Source organism: Schistocerca piceifrons, chromosome 9, assembly GCF_021461385.2.
Source record: "Schistocerca piceifrons isolate TAMUIC-IGC-003096 chromosome 9, iqSchPice1.1, whole genome shotgun sequence".
Classification (NCBI taxonomy): Eukaryota; Metazoa; Arthropoda; class Insecta; order Orthoptera; family Acrididae; genus Schistocerca; species Schistocerca piceifrons.
In genome coordinates, this window is record NC_060146.1 from 51,939,068 (window position 1) to 51,963,701 (window position 24,634).

At 39.5% G+C, this 24,634-nt stretch overlaps 1 protein-coding gene across 1 annotated transcript in view; it reads left to right on the forward strand.

Annotated features, from left to right (window-relative positions):
- LOC124717266 (multiple coagulation factor deficiency protein 2 homolog) overlaps positions 1–24,205 on the forward strand; it is a 227,808-nt gene extending 203,603 nt beyond the window's left edge. The window contains exons 5-6 of the mRNA XM_047244072.1: positions 7,659–7,819; positions 23,719–24,205. Coding sequence (XP_047100028.1) covers positions 7,659–7,819 — 161 coding nt within the window. The 3' untranslated portion in view covers positions 23,719–24,205. The remainder of the gene's footprint in view (positions 1–7,658; positions 7,820–23,718) is intronic.
- The last annotated feature ends 429 nt before the right edge of the window (positions 24,206–24,634 follow it).

Genomic DNA, 24,634 nt, shown 5'->3' on the forward strand with positions numbered 1-24,634 from the left:
TGACGGCACTTTGAACAGTGGACGTTACATTTCAGATGTGTTGCGACCCGTGGCTCTACCCTTAATTCGGTCCCTGCGAAACGCTACAGTTCAGCAGGATAATGTACGACCGCACGTTGCAGGTCCTGTACGGGCCTTTCTGGATCCAGAAAATGTTCGACTTTTGCCCTGGCCAGCAGATTCTCCAGATGTCTCACCAATTGAAAACGTCTGGTCAATGGTGGCCGAGGAAGTGGCTCGTCACAATACACCAGTCACTACTCTTGATGAATTGTGGTATTGTGTTGAAGCTGCATGGGCAGCTGTACCTGTACATGCCATCCAAGCTCTGTTTGACTCAATTCCCAGGCGTATCAAGGCCGTTATTACGGCCAGAGGTGGTTGTTCTGGTTGTTCTGGGTAATGATTTCTCAGGATCTATGCACCCAAATTACGTGAAAATGTAATCACATGTCAGTCCTAGTATAATATGTTTGTCCAATGAATACCTGTTTATCATCTGCATTTTTTTCTTAGTGTAGCAATTTTAATGGCCAGTAGTGTACCATCAGTGGACCTGTCATCACCAAATGAGTCATCACTTGATTTGTTGACACCAGACTTGTCACTGGACCTGTTGTTTGTTGCCTGACGTGTCACCACCAGCCATGTCATCTCCAGACCTGCCATCGCTTCTCTGGCCATTGTCAGACCTGTAGTCGCTGATTCTGTCATCAGTCGACCTGTCATCACTGTCCCTGTCGCCAATGGCACTATCGTAGCCAGACTTGTCGCCACTGGTCCTGCGCTGATACGAAAGTTTGAAAGGTAGGAGACGAGGTACTGGCAGAAGTAAAGCTGTGAGGACGGGGCGTGAGTCGTTATTTCTTCTTCCTGAACTTTACTTCCTTCTTCAAATTTTCGTTTGGTTTCTTTACTGCTTGGTCAGTGTACAGACAGAATAACATCGACGGTAGGCCACAGCCCTGTGTCACTCCCTTCTGATGCACTGCTTCACTTTCCTAACCTTTGAGTCCTATAACTACTGTCTGGTTTCTGCACAACTCGTAAATAGCATTTTGCTCCCTGTACTTCACCCCTGCTACCTTCAGAATTTCAAAGAGTGTAATCCAGTCGGCATTCTCTACGTGTGCAAACGCTATAAACGTTGGTTTACTTTTGCTTAACCTATCTTCTAAGATGAGTCGTAGGGTCAGTATTGCCTCATGTTTTCCACCATTTCTCCGAAATCCAAAGCGATCTTCCTCGAGGTCGCCTTCTACCAATTTCTTCATGATTCTGTAAGTAACTCGTGTCAAGATACTGCAACCATAACCTATTACATTAATACACTCCTGGAAATTGAAATAAGAACACCGTGAATTCATTGTCCCAGGAAGGGGAAACTTTATTGACACATTCCTGGGGTCAGATGCATCACATGATCACACTGACAGAACCACAGGCACATAGACACAGGCCACAGAGCATGCACAATGTCGGCACTAGTACAGTGTATATCCACCTTTCGCAGCAATGCAGGCTGCTATTCACCCATGGAGACGATCGTAGAGATGCTGGATATAGTCCTGTGGAACGGCTTGCCATGCCATTTCCACCTGACGCCTCAGTTGGACCAGCGTTCGTGCTGGACGTACAGACCGCGTGAGACGACGCTTCATCCAATCCCAAACATGCTCAATGGGGGACAGATCCGGAGATCTTACTGGCCAGGGTAGTTGACTTACACCTTCTAGAGCACGTTGGGTGGCACGGGATACATGCGGACGTGCATTGTCCTGTTGGAACAGCAAGTTCCCTTGCCGGTCTAGGAATGGTAGAACGATGGGTTCGATGACGGTTTGGATGTACCGTGCACTATTCAGTGTCCCCTCTACGATCAACAGTGGTGTACGGCCAGTGTAGGAGATCGCTCCCCACACCATGATGCCGGGTGTTGGCCCTGTGTGCCTCGGTCGTATGCAGTCCTGGTAGTGGCGCTCAGCTGCACGGCGCCAAACACGCATACGACCATCATTGGCACCAAGGCAGAAGCGACTCTCATCGCTGAAGACGACACGTCTCCATTCGTCCCTCCATTCACGCCTGTCGCGACACCACTGGAGGCGGGCTGCACGATGTTGGGGCGTGAGCGGAAGACGGCCTAACGGTGTGCGGGACCGTAGCCCAGCTTCATGGAGACGGTTGCGAATGGTCCTCGCCGATACCCCAGGAGCAACAGTGTCCCTAATTTGCTGGGAAGTGGCGGTGCGGTCCCCTACGGCACTGCGTAGGATCCTACGGTCTTGGCGTGCATCCGTGCGTCGCTGCGGTCCGGTCCCAGGTTGACGGGCACGTGCACCTTCCGCCGACCACTGGCGACAACATCGATGTACTGTGGAGACCTCACGCCCCACGTGTTGAGCAATTCGGCGGTACGTCCACCCGGCCTCCCGCATGCCCACTATACGCCCTCGCTCAAAGTCCGTCAACTGCACATACGGTTCACGTCCACGCTGTCGCGGCATGCTACCAGTGTTAAAGACTGCGATGGAGCTGCGTATGCCACGGCAAACTGGCTGACACTAACGGCGGCGGTGCACAAATGCTGCGCAGCTAGCGCCATTCGACGGCCAACACCGCGGTTCCTGGTGTGTCCGCTGTGCCGTGCGTGTGATCATTGCTTGTACAGCCCTCTCGCAGTGTCCGGAGCAAGTATGGTGGGTCTGACACACCGGTGTCAATGTGTTCTTTTTTCCATTTCCAGGAGTGTAGTTTGGTAATATTCACACCTATCAACGCCTGCTTTCCTTGGTATTGGAACTATATCACTAGACTGACGAGTTTTGTCATGAGGCTATCAGTAGCACGCCGTCTACTAACAGGGCCTTGTTCCGACTTAGGTCTTTCAGTGTCCTGTTAAATTGTTCTCGTAGTATCATATCTCCAATTTCATCCTCGTCTACGTCTTTTTGCCTTTCTGTAATATTTGACAAGGAAAATCGCCAAACAGCTATGAAGTTTGAGAAGCTGTTTTACTTTATTTCCACAACCACTTTCGGCAATTCACTATGCCATCTTCAGTTGCCATATCCGCCTCATGTATAGATACTCAACCGTATCGCTGTTGGCATACTGGTGCCATCAGTATCTGGATGTAGCGAATTTGTGTATTTCAAATGCCTTCTCCATGTCCACAACGGATCAATCTACATCTACATCTACATTGATACTCCGCAAGCCACCCAACGGTGTGTGGCGGAGGGCACTTTACGTGCCACTGTCATTACCTCCCTTTCCTGTTCCAGTCGCGTATGGTTCGCGGGATGATAGAGATTTCTATCATATTGTCTTCAAGTTCCTTTTCCCTTGTATACCCGATCTATATATTCCTTCCACTTTCAGCATTCCTTCCTTGCTTAGCAGTTGTTTTCCATCTGAGCTCTTGGTATTAATAAAGCTGCTTCTCTTCTCTTCAAAGGGCACTTTAATTTTGCTACTAGTGTTATCTATCTTTCCCCTAGTTATATATTATTTTATATCCTCACGTTTGACCTCTAGCCATTCCCACTTAGCAATTTTGCATTTCCTGTGAGTCTCATTTTTTAGATGGTGTTGCCTGTATTGTACGCAGATGATACGACTTTTCCTCATAGCAGTAACAATCTTAATGATCTTAAAACCTGTGCTGAAAATACACTCACTCACGCAGCATATTGGTTCAGAGCAAATGGTTTCCTGCTAAATGAAAATAAAACTCAGCAGACAATCTTCACTCTAAGAGACAAGCCACTATCTGATGACCCTAGTTCTGTTAAATTCCTGGGAGTTTATTTAGACGAAAAGTTATCCTGGGGCCAACATGTAAACTATATTAGTAGTAGCCGGCCGAAGTGGCCATGCGGTTAAAGGCGCTGCAGTCTGGAACCGCAAGACCGCTACGGTCGCATGTTCGAATCCTGCCTCGGGCATGGATGTTTGTGATGTCCTTAGGTTAGTTAGGTTTAACTAGTTCTAAGTTCTAGGGGACTAATGACCTCAGCAGTTGAGTCCCATAGTGCTCAGAGCCATTTGAACCATTTTTTTATATTAGTGGTAAGCTATCTAGAGTAATTTATTTATCAAGGCAACTCGGAAACTTTGTACCTGAAACATACATCAGATCATCTTATTTTGCATTTTTCCAAAGTATAATATCCTATGGCATTATCTTGCGGGGTAACTGTAGTCATATACATGACATGCTATTATTGCAGAAGAAAGCCATTAGGATAATTACAATTTCTACACATAAGGCTCACTGCAAACCCTTATTTACTAAACAAAAAATTATGACAGTAATAAACCTCTATATATACAATGTCCTAAACTTTACGAAGAAGAATCTACAAAATATGAAACGTAGAGAAAATGTACATTGTTTCAAGACGCATCAAACACATATACACGCCTTACCATAGATTATCAAAATCAATAAATAACTATGAAGTCACAGGGCACAAACTATTTAATAAGCTGCCAGATGCTATACAGGATCTTCCTGAACATACATTCAAAGAACGACTGCATGAATGATATCAATGAATTCTTCAACTGTAAAATGCAGTAATCCAACTGATAACCCACTGTACATTTATTGTAATATAAGCTAAAATATTTCATTAGTCAATACCTTATCACACTGTATTGTAAATTGTATCTTCATTTGACGTTGTCAATTGCTGTAATGACCTAAAGACAATAAAATCTTTATTATATTATTATTATTATTCCAAACTTCATGTTAGTTCTCCATCATACCTTGCTGGATATCACTCCTGGAGGAAAGGCTATTGCAGAGACTTAGACGCAGCATGGGAAATCGTTTCCAGAATGAATTTTCACTCTCAAGTGGAGTGCATGCAGATTTGAAACTTGCTGGTAGATTAAAATTGTTTGCCGCTGTGGTTCTCGAACCTGAGACCTTTGCCTCTCGCAAGCAAGTTCTCTAATGACTTTAGCTACCCAAACAGACTCACAACGTGTCCTTGCAGCTTCTCATCTCTGGCTGTAGCCAAGCTTGATCTTTGCAATAACCTTTCTTTCAGTGTGCTAGTCTTGAAAAGTATGTTGAAGAACTTCTGTGAAGTTTGGAAGGTAGGAGATGAGGAACTGGCGGAAACTCAGCTGTGAGGAGATGTTTCGAGTCGTTCTTGAGAAGCTCAGTTGGAATAGCACTTGTCCCGAAAAGGGCAAGGTGCCACCTTCTGGTCCCAATTCAGCACACAACTTTAACTTGCCAGGAACTCTCAAATCAGTGAGTGCCCCGCTGCATGGTAAAAATTCATTCTGAACTTTCGTATCTCCTCTCCTTCTTTTATCGATCAATTGTAGAAGTGTTTCTTCTGTTACCCAAGATTTCTTTACAGTTACCTTCCTTGTACATACGAGGTGTATGATAAATGTAATAAGACTCATTTTTGTCTACCAAAGTTTTATTCTTTTTCAAACAACATCGGGGTTGTGGAACAATGGGAATGTCATCTGAGACCAAAAATTCAGTGATGTAAGTGGCCATGTGACATAGGACGATACCATGATGCAGCATCCACTTGTCTGAAATGTCCGATCTCACTCGATTCACCTTTTCCTGAACCTTTCAAGGACATCTTTGAAATATACTTTATTGACAGTTTTTCCTAGAGCAGCAAATTCTGTATGTACGATACTCTTAGTGTCAAACCAGCAAATCACCGTTGTTTTCATCTTTGACTTGCTCATTAGAGCTTTTTTTGGTTGAGGAGATGTCTCAGTGTGCCACTCCTCACTTTGCAGCTTTGTCTCAGGATGATTCTCAAAAATCCAGGATTCATCATCACCTCTGATCACACAATTCAATCATTCGTGGCCATTGGCAGCCCCCTCAAGAAGATCAATGCACACGTTTCTTAGATTGTCCCTCCGCTCAGTTGTGATGTTTTTCAGTACAAATTTGAGTGTGGTGGAAATGTTTTAGTTTAACAGGTCAGCCATTATTCTTGTCGTTAAACGTTAATCTGATCTCATAAGAGGTCTCCCTGAGCGAGGTTCGCCTTCAATGTGTTCTCGGCCTTCCAAAAATGACTTGTGCTCTTGATAGGGAATGTTCATCACAAGGCTATTTCAACTTTACAAAGGCCACACTCGCAGATTCCCAAATTTCACACAAAACTTGATGGCGTAACGTTGCTCCAAAATCCACCGTTTCATCTTCGTGACATACAGCAAAAACACAACTTTACTGATGGCGCTCTCAACAATCACGAGAAAGTTGTGTGGAGCTTGAAGCATCCCCAACTCTCTTGTGGTTCCCTTTTTAGGTACTCCACGTCGACGTCTGCTCGTAGATACGTATCGTCGGTAGGTTTTCCGGCTTTACTTCCCGACGTGACAGTGACGACTCTCCGATGAGGTGCGAGCCTTGTGTTTTGCTATCACTGCGAGTCTTGTAAATGTTGCTTTTATTTAGTAATTTGCCCGGCTAAAACTCTCCCCTTTTGTGATTAAGACAGCCTCCGCCACCTTTCGGAGGGAGTGGGGACGTCAAAGAGTCACAAAAGTTCATATTAAGGAATCCGCAAAACACGTAAACGCCCACTTCAGTTAGCGTGTTAGTTAATGCCTACGCTTTCCGCTAGATGGTGCTGACTTACTGCTGAATAGCTTTGGTTCCGTAAAACTTTCACTGATTGGTACTAGGTAAATGAAATAAGTACAACACTCTTGTATTTCACTTTCACTCTATATTCAAGGATTAAGATGGTGATGGATGATGGTCTATTTAAAAGGTTCCTAGCCAGGAGGAATCTAAATAGTCCGCAAACGCCGATAAGCACGCGCTCTACGTCCAGATTCGCAACTAATGGCACACGACACTTTCAAAAGTCCACACGTTAATATCTGAATACCGGTTCCTCTGAATTCACTCGTATCAGCAGATAACTTGAGTTTCTGTCGTCTATATGTCCTTAACGTTCCAATCTAGCACTAAAGTCCTAAAATCCCCTTAATACTCCGTTGCTACCAACAGTCAGAGATCGTACACTACATCACTTTTAATCTCCGTAATATTCTAATAGTTTATCATGAATCTTAACACGATAAAGTCCAATCTAATTATTGTCTCGCTGACTGACACGGGTTCGCCGCCCTTTAACGAAACAATCAAGGAAAAAAGACGGTAATAATGACGATCAGGCCTTTTTATAGGTTTTTCACCACAAGAGTTTTACGTCACTGCCTTCTCCATAACGGAGCTTCCGTGGCTTTGCTGAACTTAGACATTAAACTACCTGCTGATATACTATAATTTTGATCTGCAATTACCGAACTCTGATTCTACACTATCTTCCCCTCTAAAAATTCTATTCTTAACTTTAAATTATTCTTTCTATAGCTTTTATTACCATAAACTGAACCGAGGTGTTACCAGCTGAAAACTCGGACTGAGCATCTGGAAGAGAACATACTGGTCTACACAAGCAGAACAAGACAGCGTTGCCAGATCGCTCGCAATGTTGTCAGTGTCATTACTTTTCTCACACACCTCGTATATTTGTCGATCTGACGTTTGCGATTGCCCTTTTTAGAGATGTCCAAGCTGTAAATTGAGGAACCGAAGTGTCTAACACTTCATTAAGACCTAAAATTTCACTGTTCAGAACTGATCGACCGTGTGCTCGCCGAGGATGACTCCAACGGCGATGGGTACCTGAGCTACGCAGAGTATGTGTTGGCCCGCACCAAGGACGAAGCCCGGCGGAAACAAGAAAAGGTCTTCACTGTCCAGCCTCAAACCGGGGATGTGCCCGCTGCTGGCTAGGTGAGGAACCACTCGCAGCTCCGATATATTCGTGCAATGCTTATTTGCATTGAAGAATTATAGTTCAGCAAACCAGTTGATATAATCTACCTCTCTCAATATCACGTGACTACTGGTATAGATATGTCAAATGTTACAGGATTCAATTTAGCCTCTTACTCCAGAAACAAAATAAGAATACAGGCTGAGTTGCCACATTTGTCAGAAACTTTTCAGTGTCAAGAATATTCATGCTGATAAAATTTCCTCAGAGTAGCACTTAGAAGCTTGTGCAACAAAAGTATCATTTCATGACAACTCCTTTATAATAGTAAATATATACAAAGCACCTTCAGGAAACTTTATAAAATGTCTTGAACCTCTGTTGTCCAGTTTCATAGTAAAAAGCAAGGAAAAAGTGCTTGCTGGTCCTTTTAATGTGGATTTATTGAAAAGCTCTTTTAGTGAACAATTATTGCAGCCAGTAACACTGTCATTCATTTAACTCCTACAGTGAACTTTGCAACTATTAAATGCTCTGAGACTGCTATTCATAATATTTTTGAAGAGAAATCTAAGGAAAAACTCATATCACAAAACCAACAATAGTCAATGGACTATCTGATCATGTCATACAGCATCTTATGGTAAATGATGAAACTTGTCATGATATAAAATGTATTAAATAGGAGTACAGGAAGGTGACAAATCAAATTTTGAGAATTTTAGGAGATTGTTCAAAGATATGAACTGGCTAGATGTTTACATTATTTCTGACTAAATGGAAAATACTAAGCATTCATTAAAGAAGTTAATTCCTTGTTTGAAAAATGTTTTACCCTAAAGGTTACTCAAATCGAACAGAAGTCTAGAAATAAACCATGGATTACATAAGGAATAAAGGTATCATGTGGAACAAAAAGGAAACTGAATCTGCTATCTAGGAACAGCCCTGATGTCAGCATTTTAAATCATTACTAAGAATATTGCAAAATATTGAAGCAAGTAATCCATAAATCAAAATATCTTTATTATGATAAAAAGAAAATTGTCAGGCAACAGAATGAAAACTGTATGGAATATATTGAAGACTGAAGTAGGTGGGACTAGAAGGAAAGAGGGACAGATATCTCTAAAAATAAATGTAGTATTGCAAACCTCTTAAACAAATACTTGGTTACTGGCAGCTTGGGGTTATCAGGTTCAGTAAACAGTGCAGTGTAATATCTGAGACCAGTCTCTACAAATGACAGTAGTAAAATGGAATTGACACTTACATCTCTCAAAGAAGTAGCAGCCATCATAATATCCTTAAAATCAAAGTATTCTAGTGGTTATGATAACATATCATTGAAGTTAATCAATGAGTGCTCATGTGAGTTGAGTTCTATCTTAAGTTATTTGTGTAATCAATGTACTAGGGGAAGTAAAGCTGTGAGGATAGGGCGTGAGTCTTGCTTGGGTATCTCAGATGGTAGAGTGCTTGTCCGTGAAAGGCAAAAGTCCTGTGTTCAAGTCTCGGTCTGGCACACAGTTTTAATCTGCCAGGAAAATTTCAATGTCCTTAACAGCTGAAAGTTTCCAGAGTTGCTAATAATGCCAAAGTTACGCCTCTTTACAACAAGGGGGATAGAGATATACCATGAGACTATCGACCAATTTCATTTTTTCTGGGTTTTACAAAAATATTCGAAAAGATTGTGTTCAAGCATCTCCTTAAGCATGTCATGACAAATAATATGTTGTCCAAGTCACAGTTTGGGTTCGTTAAAGGTTCTGATATAGGGAAAGCCATTTACACTTATAGTGAGAGTGTACTTAATTCATTGGAAAACAAACTAGAGGCTACTAGCATTTTCTGTAACCTGTCAAAAATCTTTGACTGTATGAATCACACCATTCTCTAAAGTAAACTAAAATATTGTGATGACACCGATAGTGCTACAAAATGGTTCAGATCTTACATAACTAAGAGGAAGCCAAGGATGTCATAGTGAAATACATGTGGAGTAAGCATTCAGTCTTCATCTGACTGGGAATTAATTACACGTGATGTTTCTCAATGTTCCATCTTGGGTCTGTTTCTTTTTCTTGTGTACATTAATGACTGTTCATCTGTTACATTGCCAAATGCTAAGTTTGTTTTGTTTGCAGATGATACAAACATTGCAATGAATAGCAAGTCAAGAAATGGCCGCTAATAAATTTTCACTGTAGTTTAAAGCTAATTCTCTCTCATTAAACGTTGAAAAGTCAAACTATATGCAGTTCAGAACATGTAAGAGATTTCCTTCCAGTATGTGCATAACATAAAAAGTCATGCAGATAGAAGAGGTGGACAGTGTTACATTTCTGGGATTAAACTCAATAAAAAAATTCAGTTGGGAAGGGCGTAGCAGAGAATTGCTAAAAAGCCTAAACAAGCATGTATTTGCAGTGTGAATCATACCAGATGTAGGAGGTATAAGTATAAAAACATGTTGCATACTTTGCTTACTTTCATTCTATTGTATCATATGGGATCATTTCTGGGGTGACTCATCAAATCAAGCAAACGTTTTTGACGTGCAAAAGTGTGTAATAAGGCTCATTTGTAGTGTAAATTCAAGAACATCAAGTAGAAACTTATTCAAGGTACTGGGTATCTTGATCGCTACATCTCAGTAAATTTATTCCTTAATGAATTTTTTTTTTCAAATAATATGTCTCTATTTCCAACCAATGGCTCAAAACATAGTATCAATAATGTAATAAGAACGGTGTTCATAAAGACCTAAAATCACTTACCTTGGTCAAAAAAGTGATTAAATATTCAGGAACACACATTTTCAAAAAACTGTGAGCAACTATTAAAATCTTCATTTCAGTTAAAGCACAGGTTAAACAGAGTATGAAGGGCTTTTTGGTAGGCAACTCTTTCTGTTCCATAGATGAATATTTTAATAGAGCATGTTGACCAGCTTAAGTAAAAATGTCTGCTAGAGTTCAATTTTGACAGTACTTGGTTACAGCAGTCAAGGTTAGATATTTTGTGTATGATAAATTTAATAAAAGTGTGTAACTTTGTTTCATTATGACAGTGTATTAATTTTGCAAATATTAGCAGTTCGAATTTAGTGTAATGTATTCACATATTTTGACAATATGACAAATGATCAAGGAAGTGAGTATTCTACTGAAATGTTCTATGTTTTTTATGTTATATTTTCTGACATGTTCCACACCCACGAGAATCATCTGTGGAACGAAAACAATGTGTAATCTAATCTCTTCTACTCAAGCAGTTACACATTTGAAGACCTAACATTCAAAACAATGGACAATCCAGGGTGTGAGCTGCATTTGTGTGTGTGTGTGTGTGTGTGTGTGTGTGTGTGTGTGTGTGTGTGTGTTGTCTAGTTCTGATGAATGCCTGTTTGGCCAAAAGCTTTGTTCAACAGATTTTTTTTATTATCCCTATCTGCAACTCAGCATCTTGCTATATGGTGAGTAGCAACTATCCTTCTCATAATGTTAACATTCTAAACATATTAAGGAGCAAAATAATGTTTTGAGATATAACTAAAGCACAAAATATTATATGATGTACGAAATTATCATGCATATTTCTATAGTAATAAATATTATATTAACATCTACGAAATATAAACTATACTGCAAGGTGCATGAAAAATGCATTGAATTGTGTAGGGAAACTCGACAACAGATGTCAAACGTATTACCTTATTCAGACTAAATGAGCTACATCAGTGCTACAATGGATGGGAAAATATACCTAAATATAAATATCTTAAGGCATGTAAACAATATGAAACAGAAATCATCAGTTTGCATTATCATTAAACAAATCAAGAAAAGGCTGCTGATGCTGATGTGGTATTAAGGGTACGATAGCAAGCAAGCCCTTCTTTTATTCAGCAGACAATCATGAAAAATATTGCACAACTGAAACATGTGTATGAATCAAATCGCCAACAGTTTTGTCTTTCTTTAGAATGTTCACACTTTCACATTGGTCAATGTCACTGAATGTCTTTTTCACGTGCATGATTCCAGGGGTTATGATTTTATTTTGTGCAGCAATACTGATGTGCAGCTCTGTGGTGTTGATGACTTTATCAGCAGCTGTCTGGAAATCATTAAAGTCATATTCCTCCACTCTGACTGTGTTGAATGCTAAAGAAGGACATGCTGAAGTAATTACTTCCTGTAAATCATCAGGTACATATCACTTAGCGACTTTCTGAAGTTTTTCTATTGAGGCAAAATTTCCATCACAACATAGGAAACTGTGATCTGAAACTAGATACTTATTTTACATGGTAATCAAATAGGCCACAAGGTACTACGAACATGTACTGTACACATTTATAAGTACATGGTTTTTCTTTTGTTCACAGTGCTTGTCATTCAAAATTACAATTTTACTTTTGTTACCAGTGCAGTTCAGAACATGGAATAGAGACTGTACTACACTGTTAGCGCCACGAGACCCACCACCCTCGTACCACAATTACGTTATTGCCTCACTAATGTCATGAGCATGAATACAGAAGTTTTAATATGAAAGATTTTGTAAGCAGAACATATCTGATTGTGTAATATTTGGAACAAATAATATTTATTGCAGATTGATTGCTAAAGTACAAGTGTTACTTCCAAAACATGACAAACAAAATGCCATCTATTACGTCTGAACATTAAAATGATGTAGTTCAATGCTGATTGCCAAGCACATTTAGAAAGGAGGAGGCCGTAGTGCAAGCGGATGTGCCTTCCATTCATCACTGTTACGATTTGTTATCTTCGTTATATGATGAATCACTTTTAGTATAACATACTTGCATACATGTAGCACCTTTAGAGCAAATAGAATCAATTTGGAAAAAACTTTATGGCACTTACCACATTTAGACTATTACGTTTTCATTTTAATATCCTGTCCCATGCAATGCAGTCAAATATATAGTGGCTTATGCTTTACACAGTCAAAAGCTTTGCTTAGATCAACAAAGATCCACCAACTGATAACTCAATTCGGCGGTGGTATGCGCAGTTTAAAGCTTCTGGATGCCTCTGTAAGGGGAAATCAACGGGTCGGCCTGCAGTGAGCGAAGAAACGGTTGAACGCGTACGGGCAAGTTTCACGCGTAGCCCGCGGAAGTCGACGAATAAAGCAAGCAGGCAGCTAAACGTACCACAGCTGACGGTTTGGAAAATGTTACGGAAAAGGATAAAGCAGAAGCCTTACTGTTTACAATTGCTACAAGCCCTGACACCCAATGACAAAGTCAAACGTTTTGAATTTTCGGCGCGGTTGCAACAGCTCATGGAAGAGGATGCGTTCAGTGTGAAACTTGTTTTCAGTGATGAAGCAACATTTTTTCTTAATGGTGAAGTGAACAGACACAATGTGCGAATCTGGGCGGTAGAGAATCCTCACGCATTCGTGCAGCAAATTCGCAATTCACCAAAAGTTAACGTGTTTTGTGCAATCTCACGGCTTAAAGTTTACGGCCCCTTTTTCTTCTGCGAAAAAAACGTTACAGGACACGTGTATCTGGACATGCTGGAAAATTGGCTCATGCCACAACTGGAGACCGACAGCGCTGACTTCATCTTTCAACAGGATGGTGCTCCACCGCACTTCCATCATGATGTTCGGCATTTCTTAAACAGGAGATTGGAAAACCGATGGATCGTTCGTGGTGGAGATCATGATCAGCAATTCATGTCATGGCCTCCACGCTCTCCCGACTTAACCCCATGCGATTTCTTTCTGTGGGGTTATGTGAAAGATTCAGTGTTTAAACCTCCTCTACCAAGAAACATGCCAGAACTGCAAGCTCGCATCAACAATGCTTTCGAACTCATTGATGGGGACATGCTGCGCCGAGTGTGGGAGGAACTTGATTATCGGCTTGATGTCTGCCGAATCACTAAAGGGGCACATATCGAACATTTGTGAATGCCTAAAAAAACTTTTTCAGTTTTTGTATGTGTGTGCAAAGCATTGTGAAAATATCTCAAATAATAAAGTTATTGTAGAGCTGTGAAATCGCTTCAGTCATTTGTAATAACCCTGTACATGCCTATATCAGTTTCTTTGGCGCTTCAGTGTATATGGCAGATTGGTAACTTCCTCAACTCATGGAGAGATGCAATTTTGATACCTCTTCTCAAACCAGGAAAGGATTGCACATGTTCCAGTAGTTATCTGAGTATTGCCTTAATGAGCTGTGTAGGAAAGGCCCTAGAATGAATGGTTAACTGTTGTCTCGTCTGGATGTTAGAGAGCAGGCAACTCCCTAGCTGCTCTCTGTGTGGATTTCGAAGACTTCAGTCTGCTGTTGACAACCTTACCCTGCTATAGGTAGCTATTCATCAGGCTTTCTTACACAGACATCACTGCATTGGAATATTAATTCATATCAGTAAAGGGTGCAATACTAGTTGGTGTCACTGTAATCTCGCTCAACTGCATCACTGGGGCTTTCATTGCCACCTCCCCATCTTTGTCTGTTCTTTCCTGTCTCAGCACTATTTTAGGACTCGAGCTGGTGACTCGCTGTCAGATTGTTTTGAGCAGCAGAATGGTATCCCTCGGGGCAGTGTTTTAAGTGTTACTCTCTTTACCATAGCCATCAACAGTATCATATCTACAATAAGGTGTCGAGGACAGTGCTCCTTCCCACAGTATTTTTAATTTACCTGCCTTGCATATTAGAGACATCATCCTAAATTTTAGAGATTCAGTGCAGTTTCTGGGCCTCACTTTTGACTCCAAATTGTTATGGTTATCATACCTAAGAGACCTGACAGCCAGAACCCTGAATATCTTAAAGTGCCTTAGCCACAGGTCTTGGGGAGTGGGCAGGGTGTGTCTCCTCCAGTTTTATAGGACTTTTGTGCATTCACAGCTGGACTATGGATGCAGAGTATATGGTTCGGTGAGACTTTTCTATTTGAAGATCATTGACACTGTCCACCGTGAGGGGATCCAGCTGGCCACATGTGCCTGTAGGACCAGTCCCATACTCAGCCTCTGTGCTGGCAGTGGCAGTTCCTCCTGGTGCATCAGGCGTGTAAGTTTCTTGCAGCTCTCATTTCACCTGCACACCCTACTGTTGTCCATCTGCCTCTGGAATATCTTTATTCCAACTGCCCATGAGCTATGGTGCCGTTTGGGATCCACGTGCAATGTGTGCAGGAGTCACTTGGTATGCAGCGAGTATGGCCCTAAATCCAGGGTTTTAACACCCTACCACCATGGTTACTGGAGAGGCCCAGAATGATTTTATATTTAGAGCAGTACAAGAGAGACTGCACTCCTGCTTCCGTTATTAATGCGATAGTTTCTGACATTTTAACTGAGCACCAAAACTCTATAGCTGCTTTTAAGGATGGGTCAAAACAGGGGGATTCTGTTGGTTGCAGTGTTTTTTTCCCAGATCATATCCTTGAGGTCTGACTGCCTCAAGCATTTACTGTCTTTGATGCAGAATTGTATGTGATCTTGTAGATGAGACGTTCTTCCAGTCCTAAATTTCTTGTCTGTTCCGATTCTCTAAGTGCCCTTCACTTGTTGAAACATATGTACACAGCAGATAGAGTAGTCCAGACCATTCAGGCTACTCTCCTCTAACTACAATGACTGGTGAAGGAGGTGGCATTCTGCTGGGTACCAGTGCTCATCAGCATTGCTGGGAAGTATAGGGCAGGAGGCGTTTCTCAATCCTCAGGAATTCCAGTGTGCCATCCCCCTAATGCTAATACCCCACTGTTGAGCTCAAAAGTTTTGTGTCAGTGGGCGAATGACTGGCAAGAAGTGACTGACATTAATCTCCATTTAGTAAAGCCCACAACACAGATGTGGTGTACTTCTACCAGCCATGTAGACGGGACGAGTTTCTCCTCACTCTTCTTCACATAGGCCACACCCCTATGACGCGTGGCTTCTTTCTCCAGTAAGAGGACCCTCCAAAGTGTGGTGCTTGTGGCATACAGATCACTGCGGATGTAGGTCTTGTGCTGTCTAAACTGTAGATCAACTTGGTAGGTATGCAAAACATAGGAATTTTACTGGCTTTTTTTAAACCATTTGCCAGAACTAATCCCTGTATAAGGTATTTTACAATATAAGTTGCATGCCTTATCATTAACAATAGGTTGACTGACTATGTATATTGGACATAAGCCCTCTCATTTTTCTTGTCCTGTCCAAGATGCAGTATGCTGGAGCCTTTGTACTAGTTGGTTAAAATATTTTACGTAAGTTGACAGCTAATGACAATTTCCTGTGGCATCCTTTCAGCTCCTTTCTTGTTTTATTTATGGTTTAGTTTCTTGTATAGCATCTTTAGTCTTTTCGTGCTGTCTTTGTGTGTATGACCATGTTTTACTGATTTTGTCCGTATTCATTTCTTTTAATGTGTGTAAGGGTGCTGATAACACAGCCACATTCAAAAAATTGAGGCCTCACTTACATAATTTGAGATCTGCATTAACTAATCACCTAAAAGTGCGCAAATGCACTAACCGAGACATAAATAATAACTTAAGTAACCTCCAACTACACCCAAAAGTTTGAGGCATCAGTTTATTGGAATAAACTAAATTTTACTTGATCTGAACCAGAATCCACTATATATGCTAAATGAGCAAACCACATTGAAACATACATTTAAAAGAAATAACAAAGTTGCAAATTGAAGTGCATTTTTCCAACCTCCCACTCATTTATTATCTTAACCTGTTAACCTTCTACCCATATATTAATTTTTGTATAATGCTAAGTGCCCAGCTGAGCATGTTGTTTGTGTCTCACTGCTCACATTACTACACTAATATTTTCGATTTTTTTATCACGGTCTTTATATATTTTATTTTATGTCACTTGAGGTCATAATATATCCTATATGTATTATGACTGTTTACTAGCTGTGTTTGATGCTACTCTACTGTTTATCATGGCTTTTATTTCCTGTTCATTCATTTTGTATATGTATCATTATGTCATTACCTATCTTGATTGTGTTGTTATCTATCTTGATGGATTATACCAGCTTGTTTATGGTTTATTATCCTTCTGACTGAAGTGTTAAATGTGCTCAGACCAGTCAGTCCCAATTTAGTAAATTTTGCTAATATCATTGTCAGTTTACTTCCTCTCACTCACTTCTTGTGCCTGTACCACTTCACACTTCTAGACCTTCAATGAGGCCCTCCACTCTAGACTTTCTTGTGCATAGCGTGCAGCTGCTCGACAGTGCGAGTACAGAATTTGGGTTTAGTTCTTATCTTTTTGCCCAATCCTTCTGGACATTATGCTTTAGGTCCATTTGGCTATTTGGCCCTCTCCTCTTTTTTCTACTTCTGCCCAGGATATAATGACTTGGAGTGTTTGTATTGCCCAACCATTTGTTATGAATGACCAAGTGCAATAAATGAGTCACTTATTTTCTTAGTATGTTCTTTTTTTCTGGATATGTTATATTAGATTTCCCTCCTCCTCTCCTATATGTGCAGTTTTTTATTAATCTGAAGATGGGGTTTTAACATTCTGAAACCAGTTGTGGATTGAAAGTCTCATTATTTCCACTGAAACAGATGTCATTTTATTGCTCTAGAGAAGGAGGCAAAGATTGCTTGAAAATTATTTTGTGTTTTACACTGTGGCTGCATAAATCCAGGTCAGCTGAAATTGATTTTAACTATCAAGAAAAAAAAACCATTAAGGAGTAAAATTATTAGGAAGTGACACTAGGAATCTCAACATCCTTAGAAAGGTTTCTGCAAGATGTACAGGCATCTAGTTTACATGATATTCTTACTGCTTGCTTCTGCTAAATAAACACTTTAATTTGCTAAAGTGCACTGCCCCAGAAGATACCTTCATCAAGAAAACTGGAATGAAATATTTAACATAAGCCAATGCTCTTAGTCTTTGAATCAGCTTAATGTGAGACGCTTCTAAGAGTATAACATTCTCAGCTGAGCTTCTTAAGTTTTAGCTCATTGTCCAGTCCACAGAATTTTGAGCACTGTGTTTTATTCAGTGAACAACTATTAATGTTGACTTATGATGCTAAAAGGACATTATTGCTTGTTTTAAATTGGATACTATGAGTCTTTGTGAGATGATGATGATTGAAACTGTTAGCTATAAACCACTTTACTTTATTTCTGGGCATTTTTCATCAGGCAACATATAATGAAACAGACAATATTGCAATTTAAGATCTGCATAACATTTAAAGTTCACCATCTTACTTCTAGAAATTTGCTTTATAGTTTGCAAATTGATGTAGGCCTAGTGCACTTGAAACTGTTACGTAAGATTACACATACTCTGTGTTAATACAAACCTGAAAATTATGCATACACTTTAATAGTTTGAGGGATACAAAATAATGAATTTTTATTTCATTCTCATCTTAATTTTTACACTAGGTGATGGGTCTGAACAGTAAGAATATGTAGGGACGAGGATATTTACTATGTACATTCAAATTCCTTAACAATATAAACACACTTATCAGCTAACAATTTATGGAGGTGCTCCTTGAAAACATCACTTGGTAAATATCTCACTGATGGTGATAACTTGTTATATAGCTTCACTTCTGTGTATTTAAAACTACTTTGGGTCTTGCATAGTCCTGTAAATGATACATCTATGTTATTTCTGTTTCTTGTTTCATGGGAATGGATAGCTGATCTGCAAGTAAAACATGTTGTAATATAAAGGGAAGACACAGTCAGCTGACTTAGAACAGCCACATTGAACAGTTATGCACCATAGTAACTAGAATTGTAATTTTGTTAAGTAAATTAAAAACAATAGTTAGCAAACAACTACTACTGTGTTTGTGCTATGCCTTCTTTCAGTCTCATCTGTAATGTGGAATAAACCTAAGGGACAACTCTCCTAGTATTTACACAGTGTCATAGCCCTGCCCAGCAATCATCTGGCACAGGGCATGACATTCAGACCATGGATTTACTTAAAATTTCTTACACTTTGAGCATTCCATTAGGACAACGTAATGTCCAAGTAGTAAAGTGTACCACTTATGCCATTTTGAGAAAATCACAAGAGAAGTTTTGCACATCGATGATATACTGGTGCATTGCTACTCAGAGCATGAGCTGGCAACAGTCATGTGATACGCATTCGAGCTCTGTAATTGGTGGATCCCGGGATTGAGTCCCTTTCATGCAATTTTTATTTATATTTTTTTGAACACTAGTCATATTATCTTACAAGGTGTACAACTTTGCTTCCACCATCTGCTGATAGGTGGCAACAACGGTAAGTAGCGGTTGAAAGAAACAGATCGCAGACATCAGGCAGTTAGCTTGGAGCTCAGTCAACATAACCTTGCTCAAACATTAATCGATTTGTGTCTGCATCATAAAGTTGTTCTTGATAGAAAATGTCAGTTTACGAGCCTAATGCTCATCATTTGCGGGAGTTGTTACTGTTTTGTTTCAGTATGAAGGAAACAGTGGCTGAGTCTCATCAAATGCTCTCAAGTACGTATGGTAAGGACGCTATTAGTGAAAGAACATGTCGTGAGTGGTTTCAATGCTTCAAGAATGGTGAGTTTAATGTTGTAGGCTGGCATAGTGGTGGAAGAGAGAATGTTTTCAAAGATCCAGAATTGGAGACATTGCTGAGTGAAGACTCATGTCAAACTCAAGCAGAATTGGCACAATTAGTGGGAGTGACACAGCAAGCCATTTCAAAATGTCTCAAGGCTATGAGCATGATTCAGAAAGAAGGAACTTGGGTCCCGTGTGAGCTGAAACCAAGAGGCATTGAACAGCATTTGCGTGGTTGTGAACAGTTGCTTCAGAGGCAAAAATAGAAGGGATTTCTGCATTGCATTGTAACCAGTGATGAAAAATGGGTTCATTACTATAAACTTAAATGCAAAAAATCATGGAGATATCCCAGCCATGCTTCCACGTCCACGGCCAAACCAAATATTCACAGCTCCAAGATCACGCTCTGCATTTGGTGGGACCAGCTCGGCCTCATGTACTATGAGGTGTTAAAACCAAGTGAAACCATCACAGGTGCTTGTTATTGAATGCAGTTAATGTGTTTGAGCAAAGCATTAAAAGTCAAGCGGCCGCAATAAAGTGAGAGGCACGATGAAGTGATTTTGCAGCACGACAACACTCGACCCCACGTTGCAAAAGAGGTCAAAACATACTTGGAAACGTTAAAATGGGAAGTCCTACTTCACCTGCTGTATTCTCCAGACATTGCTCCCTCTGACTATCACCTGTTTAAATCAATGGTGCGTGACCTGGCTTACCAACACTTCCGACCTCATGAAGAAGTCACAAATTGGATTGATTCATGGACTGCTTCAAAAGATGAATAATTTTTTCGACATGGGATTCATACACTGCCCAAAAGATGGGAGAAAGTAGTGGCCAGTGATGGAAAATGCTTTGAATGATACATGTGTTGCAATTTGTTTCATTAAAGTCTCAAATGTTAGGGAAAAAATGGCGGAAGCAAAGTATAAATATTACATTTGAAAGGCAATGTGATGAAAAGACACATATATTTGCATCAACATTTATTGAATTTTCATATTATTTGGCTGTTTACTCATTTTTATTATCACAGTAAATATTATGTGACTTTTATTTCTGCAGAAATGATAAAAACTTATCATGCACCTTCGGACTTGTTCATATTTGACTGACAACAAATGAGAAATTGCTTCTTGTGAAAATACTATTAACATACAATCATTCATTGCCAATTTTTGACACTGATATTTATAAAAAATGTTGTTACACATGATTTGCATCCAAATTCTTGGAAGAAAGAGAATTTTTTTTAAATGTCAATTAGCTTCATTTTTTCTTAGAAACCCTGAAGATTTCGTGTGCGTGCAGGAAAATTGCATTCATTTGTTGTAGTAGAAGCTGTTTCAATTTACTTTTTCTGTATCTGTATGAAAAATACCATCTTGCAACCTGTAGTGTTGGAAGCACATTCAATGATTAATCCTACGTTAGCATGTTGCAACTCCTTGTATTATTGAATAAAGTTTTTTACACCTTAATTTATCAGTGCTTGACATGGGTTTCCAAAGCCTGTCCCTTGTCCTTGAAACCTGTGTCTGCAGATCAAAGCATCCAGGTGGAAAGAAGTTCTCAGTATCTCAGCCAATTGCAGGTGTAAGGGATTTTGGAAAAAGTGAAAGGCATACATTTTCAAAAAAAACTATATATGTTTGGTCATTTACTTGTCAGTAATTGTAAATGTAATATTTGTTGAGAAAAATTAACAAACAACGCAATAACATTAGATACCTAATAAATATTCAAGGAAATACATGTTTATTTTGATCATATTATCTTTGAAGTGTAATATGTATGAAAAAAATTATAGGCGTTAAAGAAAAGAGCGGGAGCCAATCCAGGGATCTACCAATTACAGAGCTTGAATGCTAAACACGTGACTCCCACCATTTCATGCTGAGGGTAGCAATGCACCAGTACATCACTGATACATCAAACTACTCTTCCAGTTTTCTCAAAATTATGTAAATGCCTTACTACTTGCACATTATGTTCTCTTACTGGACTATGAAAAGTATACGAAGTTTAAAGTAAATCTGCAATTCAAACATCGTGGTCTCCTCTTGTAAGTTTGTGTCATCATGGAACATTAGTTTTTGACCTGCCCTCTGAAGTCATGAAGGTTAGAAAGAAGAATCGGCTCAACACCGGTACTGATCCTTGTGGCATGCTACGTGTTTTGTTACCACATTATGAGGTTATTTTCATGCCAAAGATACAGTCTATTAATGAGACACACTGCTTTCTGTTACAGAAGTAAGATTTCATCCCTGGAAGAGGGATGCCATTAATGACTTAACACTCAAGTTTTTCAAGCAAATTTTTATGATCAACACTATCAAATTACAGACATATCAACAGGATACTTTTTCTTATTTAACTCTGCTAACACTTAATTTGTGAAATCTTGCATAGCTTTCTGTATGGAGAATCCATTACGAAAGCCAAACTGTGAGGCAGTTACTAATTTCTGCTCAGTTGAATGAGTTAATGTTCTATCACAGCCCAGATTCACAAACACTTTTGAAAAGAAGTGATATATGTCTTTAATTAGAAGTGGTTTGCTTGTCTTGAGTTTTGTTGATGTATTTGCTGTATTTAAATCAGTTAGGAAATATGCCCATAGTCACCGACTCATTACAAAGATAGCTTAAAGGCAATACTATCAAATCAGCACAAGATTTTAGTAGTCTGCTAAGACTGCAGGAGAACTGCTTCTTTTCCATGACTTGCTGAATTCTACAATCTCCATAACACTTGTCTAAGGCTGCATATAGTGCCTACATAAGTAAATCAAATGCATCTGTATTTGGTTCTTTATGACTGTGTGCAGGATTTTCAATCACTGTGAAGAAGTAAGAACTGAATTTCATGGTCAATGATTTGAAATCTGCAAATCACATTTAAGTGCCTGGCAGAGGGTTCATCGAACCACCTTCACAATTCTCTACTATTCCAATCTCATATAGCACACAGAAAGAATGAACACCTGTATCTTTCCGTACGAGCTTTGATTTCCCTTATGTTATCTTGGTGATCGTTTCTCCCTATGTAGGTCAGTGTCAACAAAATATTTTCGCATTCGGAGGAGAAAGTTGATCATTGGAATTACGTGAGAAGATTCCGTTGCAACGAAAAACACCTTTCCTTTAATGATGTCCAGCCCAAATCCTGTTTCATGTCAGTGATACTCTCTCCCCTACTTCTCGATAATACAAAAAGTGCTGCCCTTCCTTGAACTTTTTTGATGTACTCCGTCAGTCCTATCTGGTAAGGATCCCACACCGAGATGCTGTTGGTAGCCCCTCATTTCATCTGGGCGGTCAGTTGCTCCACGGTGGCATGTTTGTTGGCCTGTACACATCTCTGCAGCTGTTTGTCACCCCTGACAGTAATAGCTCTTGGTGCAACATGGTTGCCTCAGTGCTGTTTTTGGATAGCACCAATTTTCCATCCTTGGTATACTTTTACCATGACGGATGTGGACTGTTTACAAACTTAGCTATTTCAGAAATGCTTCCACCACTGGTCTGAAAGCCAATGATCATGCCATTATGGTTATCAGATAAGTTGCTCCATTTCCACATTACAACAAAGACTGTATTGTTGTCCGTGTCCCCATGACATGCTTTATATACTCCGCACTCCTAGGGCTGCCACCAGCTGTCTGAGTGGTTATCACACATTGACTTTGAACATAGGTGGTGGTCTCATTAATGTGACTGGACTGTCTAATATTAAATTACCCACATTTTTTAATGTGTAATAAATTAAGATATTAAGTATATCAGGAGAAAAGCAGCTACTCTGAAATAAACCAGAGACTTTCTTCTTCCTTTTACACTATCCACCTCCTGTTTTATCTCCTACTTCACATGAAACATTTATGTCACATTACATTTTCAGAGGACATTGTCAGACTTGTGTATTCTGAAAAAGTTAAAAACCTTTATAATATGATCATTAGTTTGAAATGTAATTTATATCCCGAAGTCCAAATATTCTGATATATATTATAGGAAAAATGCAGTGGAGCAGAAAGTGGCAGTATATACTACAAAAATAATGGAGAACCTCTGAAAGCCAGTTTTCAGTCTGAGAACTTGTAAAATAAAAAGAGTAGCAGTTACTATGGTGATATCAGGTCAAACGACATTTTGAAAGTCCACAGATGCAACAATAGGCATTAGCTATGAAAAATAAGGCTATGAACTTTCACAATACTCCATTTGTCTTTATAACACATTAAACTTTGTGTAGTATGAATGATCTGTATGTTGCAATCAGTTCCCTCCAATCTGTTCCAGATGGCGCATCCCTAGTGTCGACCACGCTGACTATACTGTCAGCAGCCACCATGGGACAGCCTCTTCTCATTCTGATATCCAACCAGTGTCTGAGGCTCAATGTGGACAGAGGATGACTCTGTGTAGAACGAATATTTGTCCTGTTCCATGGCACTTGCAGTATTACATTTTATCTGCCATGAATTAATACCAATTATGTAAACAATAATTTATATATGTTTCAGTTACTATGCCTAATGAAATTTTGAGAATTTTAGCGTGAAATTTATACAGATAAATGTTGAGCTTAAATTCTGTCCCCAGTGACAACATGAACTGTTGCTTATAATTTTTAAGACCATTAATAATGTGTGATTCCTGTTATCCACTCAAAAGCTACAGGGTAATTTACAAAATGGACTGAATACAAACTATTTATAGTTCTGTTTATTAGTAGATGTCCAATGAAACAAGACAGTGTTCTCCTGTGAATATAGTGTGTTCTTTCTGACATCTGCTCATAATTTCTATGTCAACATTAATTGTCAGATGTAAATATTTGGTTGGCCTAAATAAATTCTTATACCCTCACCAACAAAAAAAACTAGCTGAGTATTTTGCTCATAATTTCTATGTCAACATTAATTGTCAGATGTAAATATTTGGTTGGCCTAAATAAATTCTTATACCCTCACCAACAAAAAAAAACTAGCTATGTCGATCACATCTCGCAGTTGCACTGTTTCACTGTAGAAACTTGAACCATAATTTGAGTTTTATATTACGAGACCATAGATGTAGAAATTATGTTAAATATCAACACAGATTTATGAAATATCAATTTATTTAAGTTCAGTTTCCTGCATTTATAGATGGCCCAGTAAAATAAAACAAAAAAGATTGACTCAGCACTGCTTAATAATTAATGGACAAATAT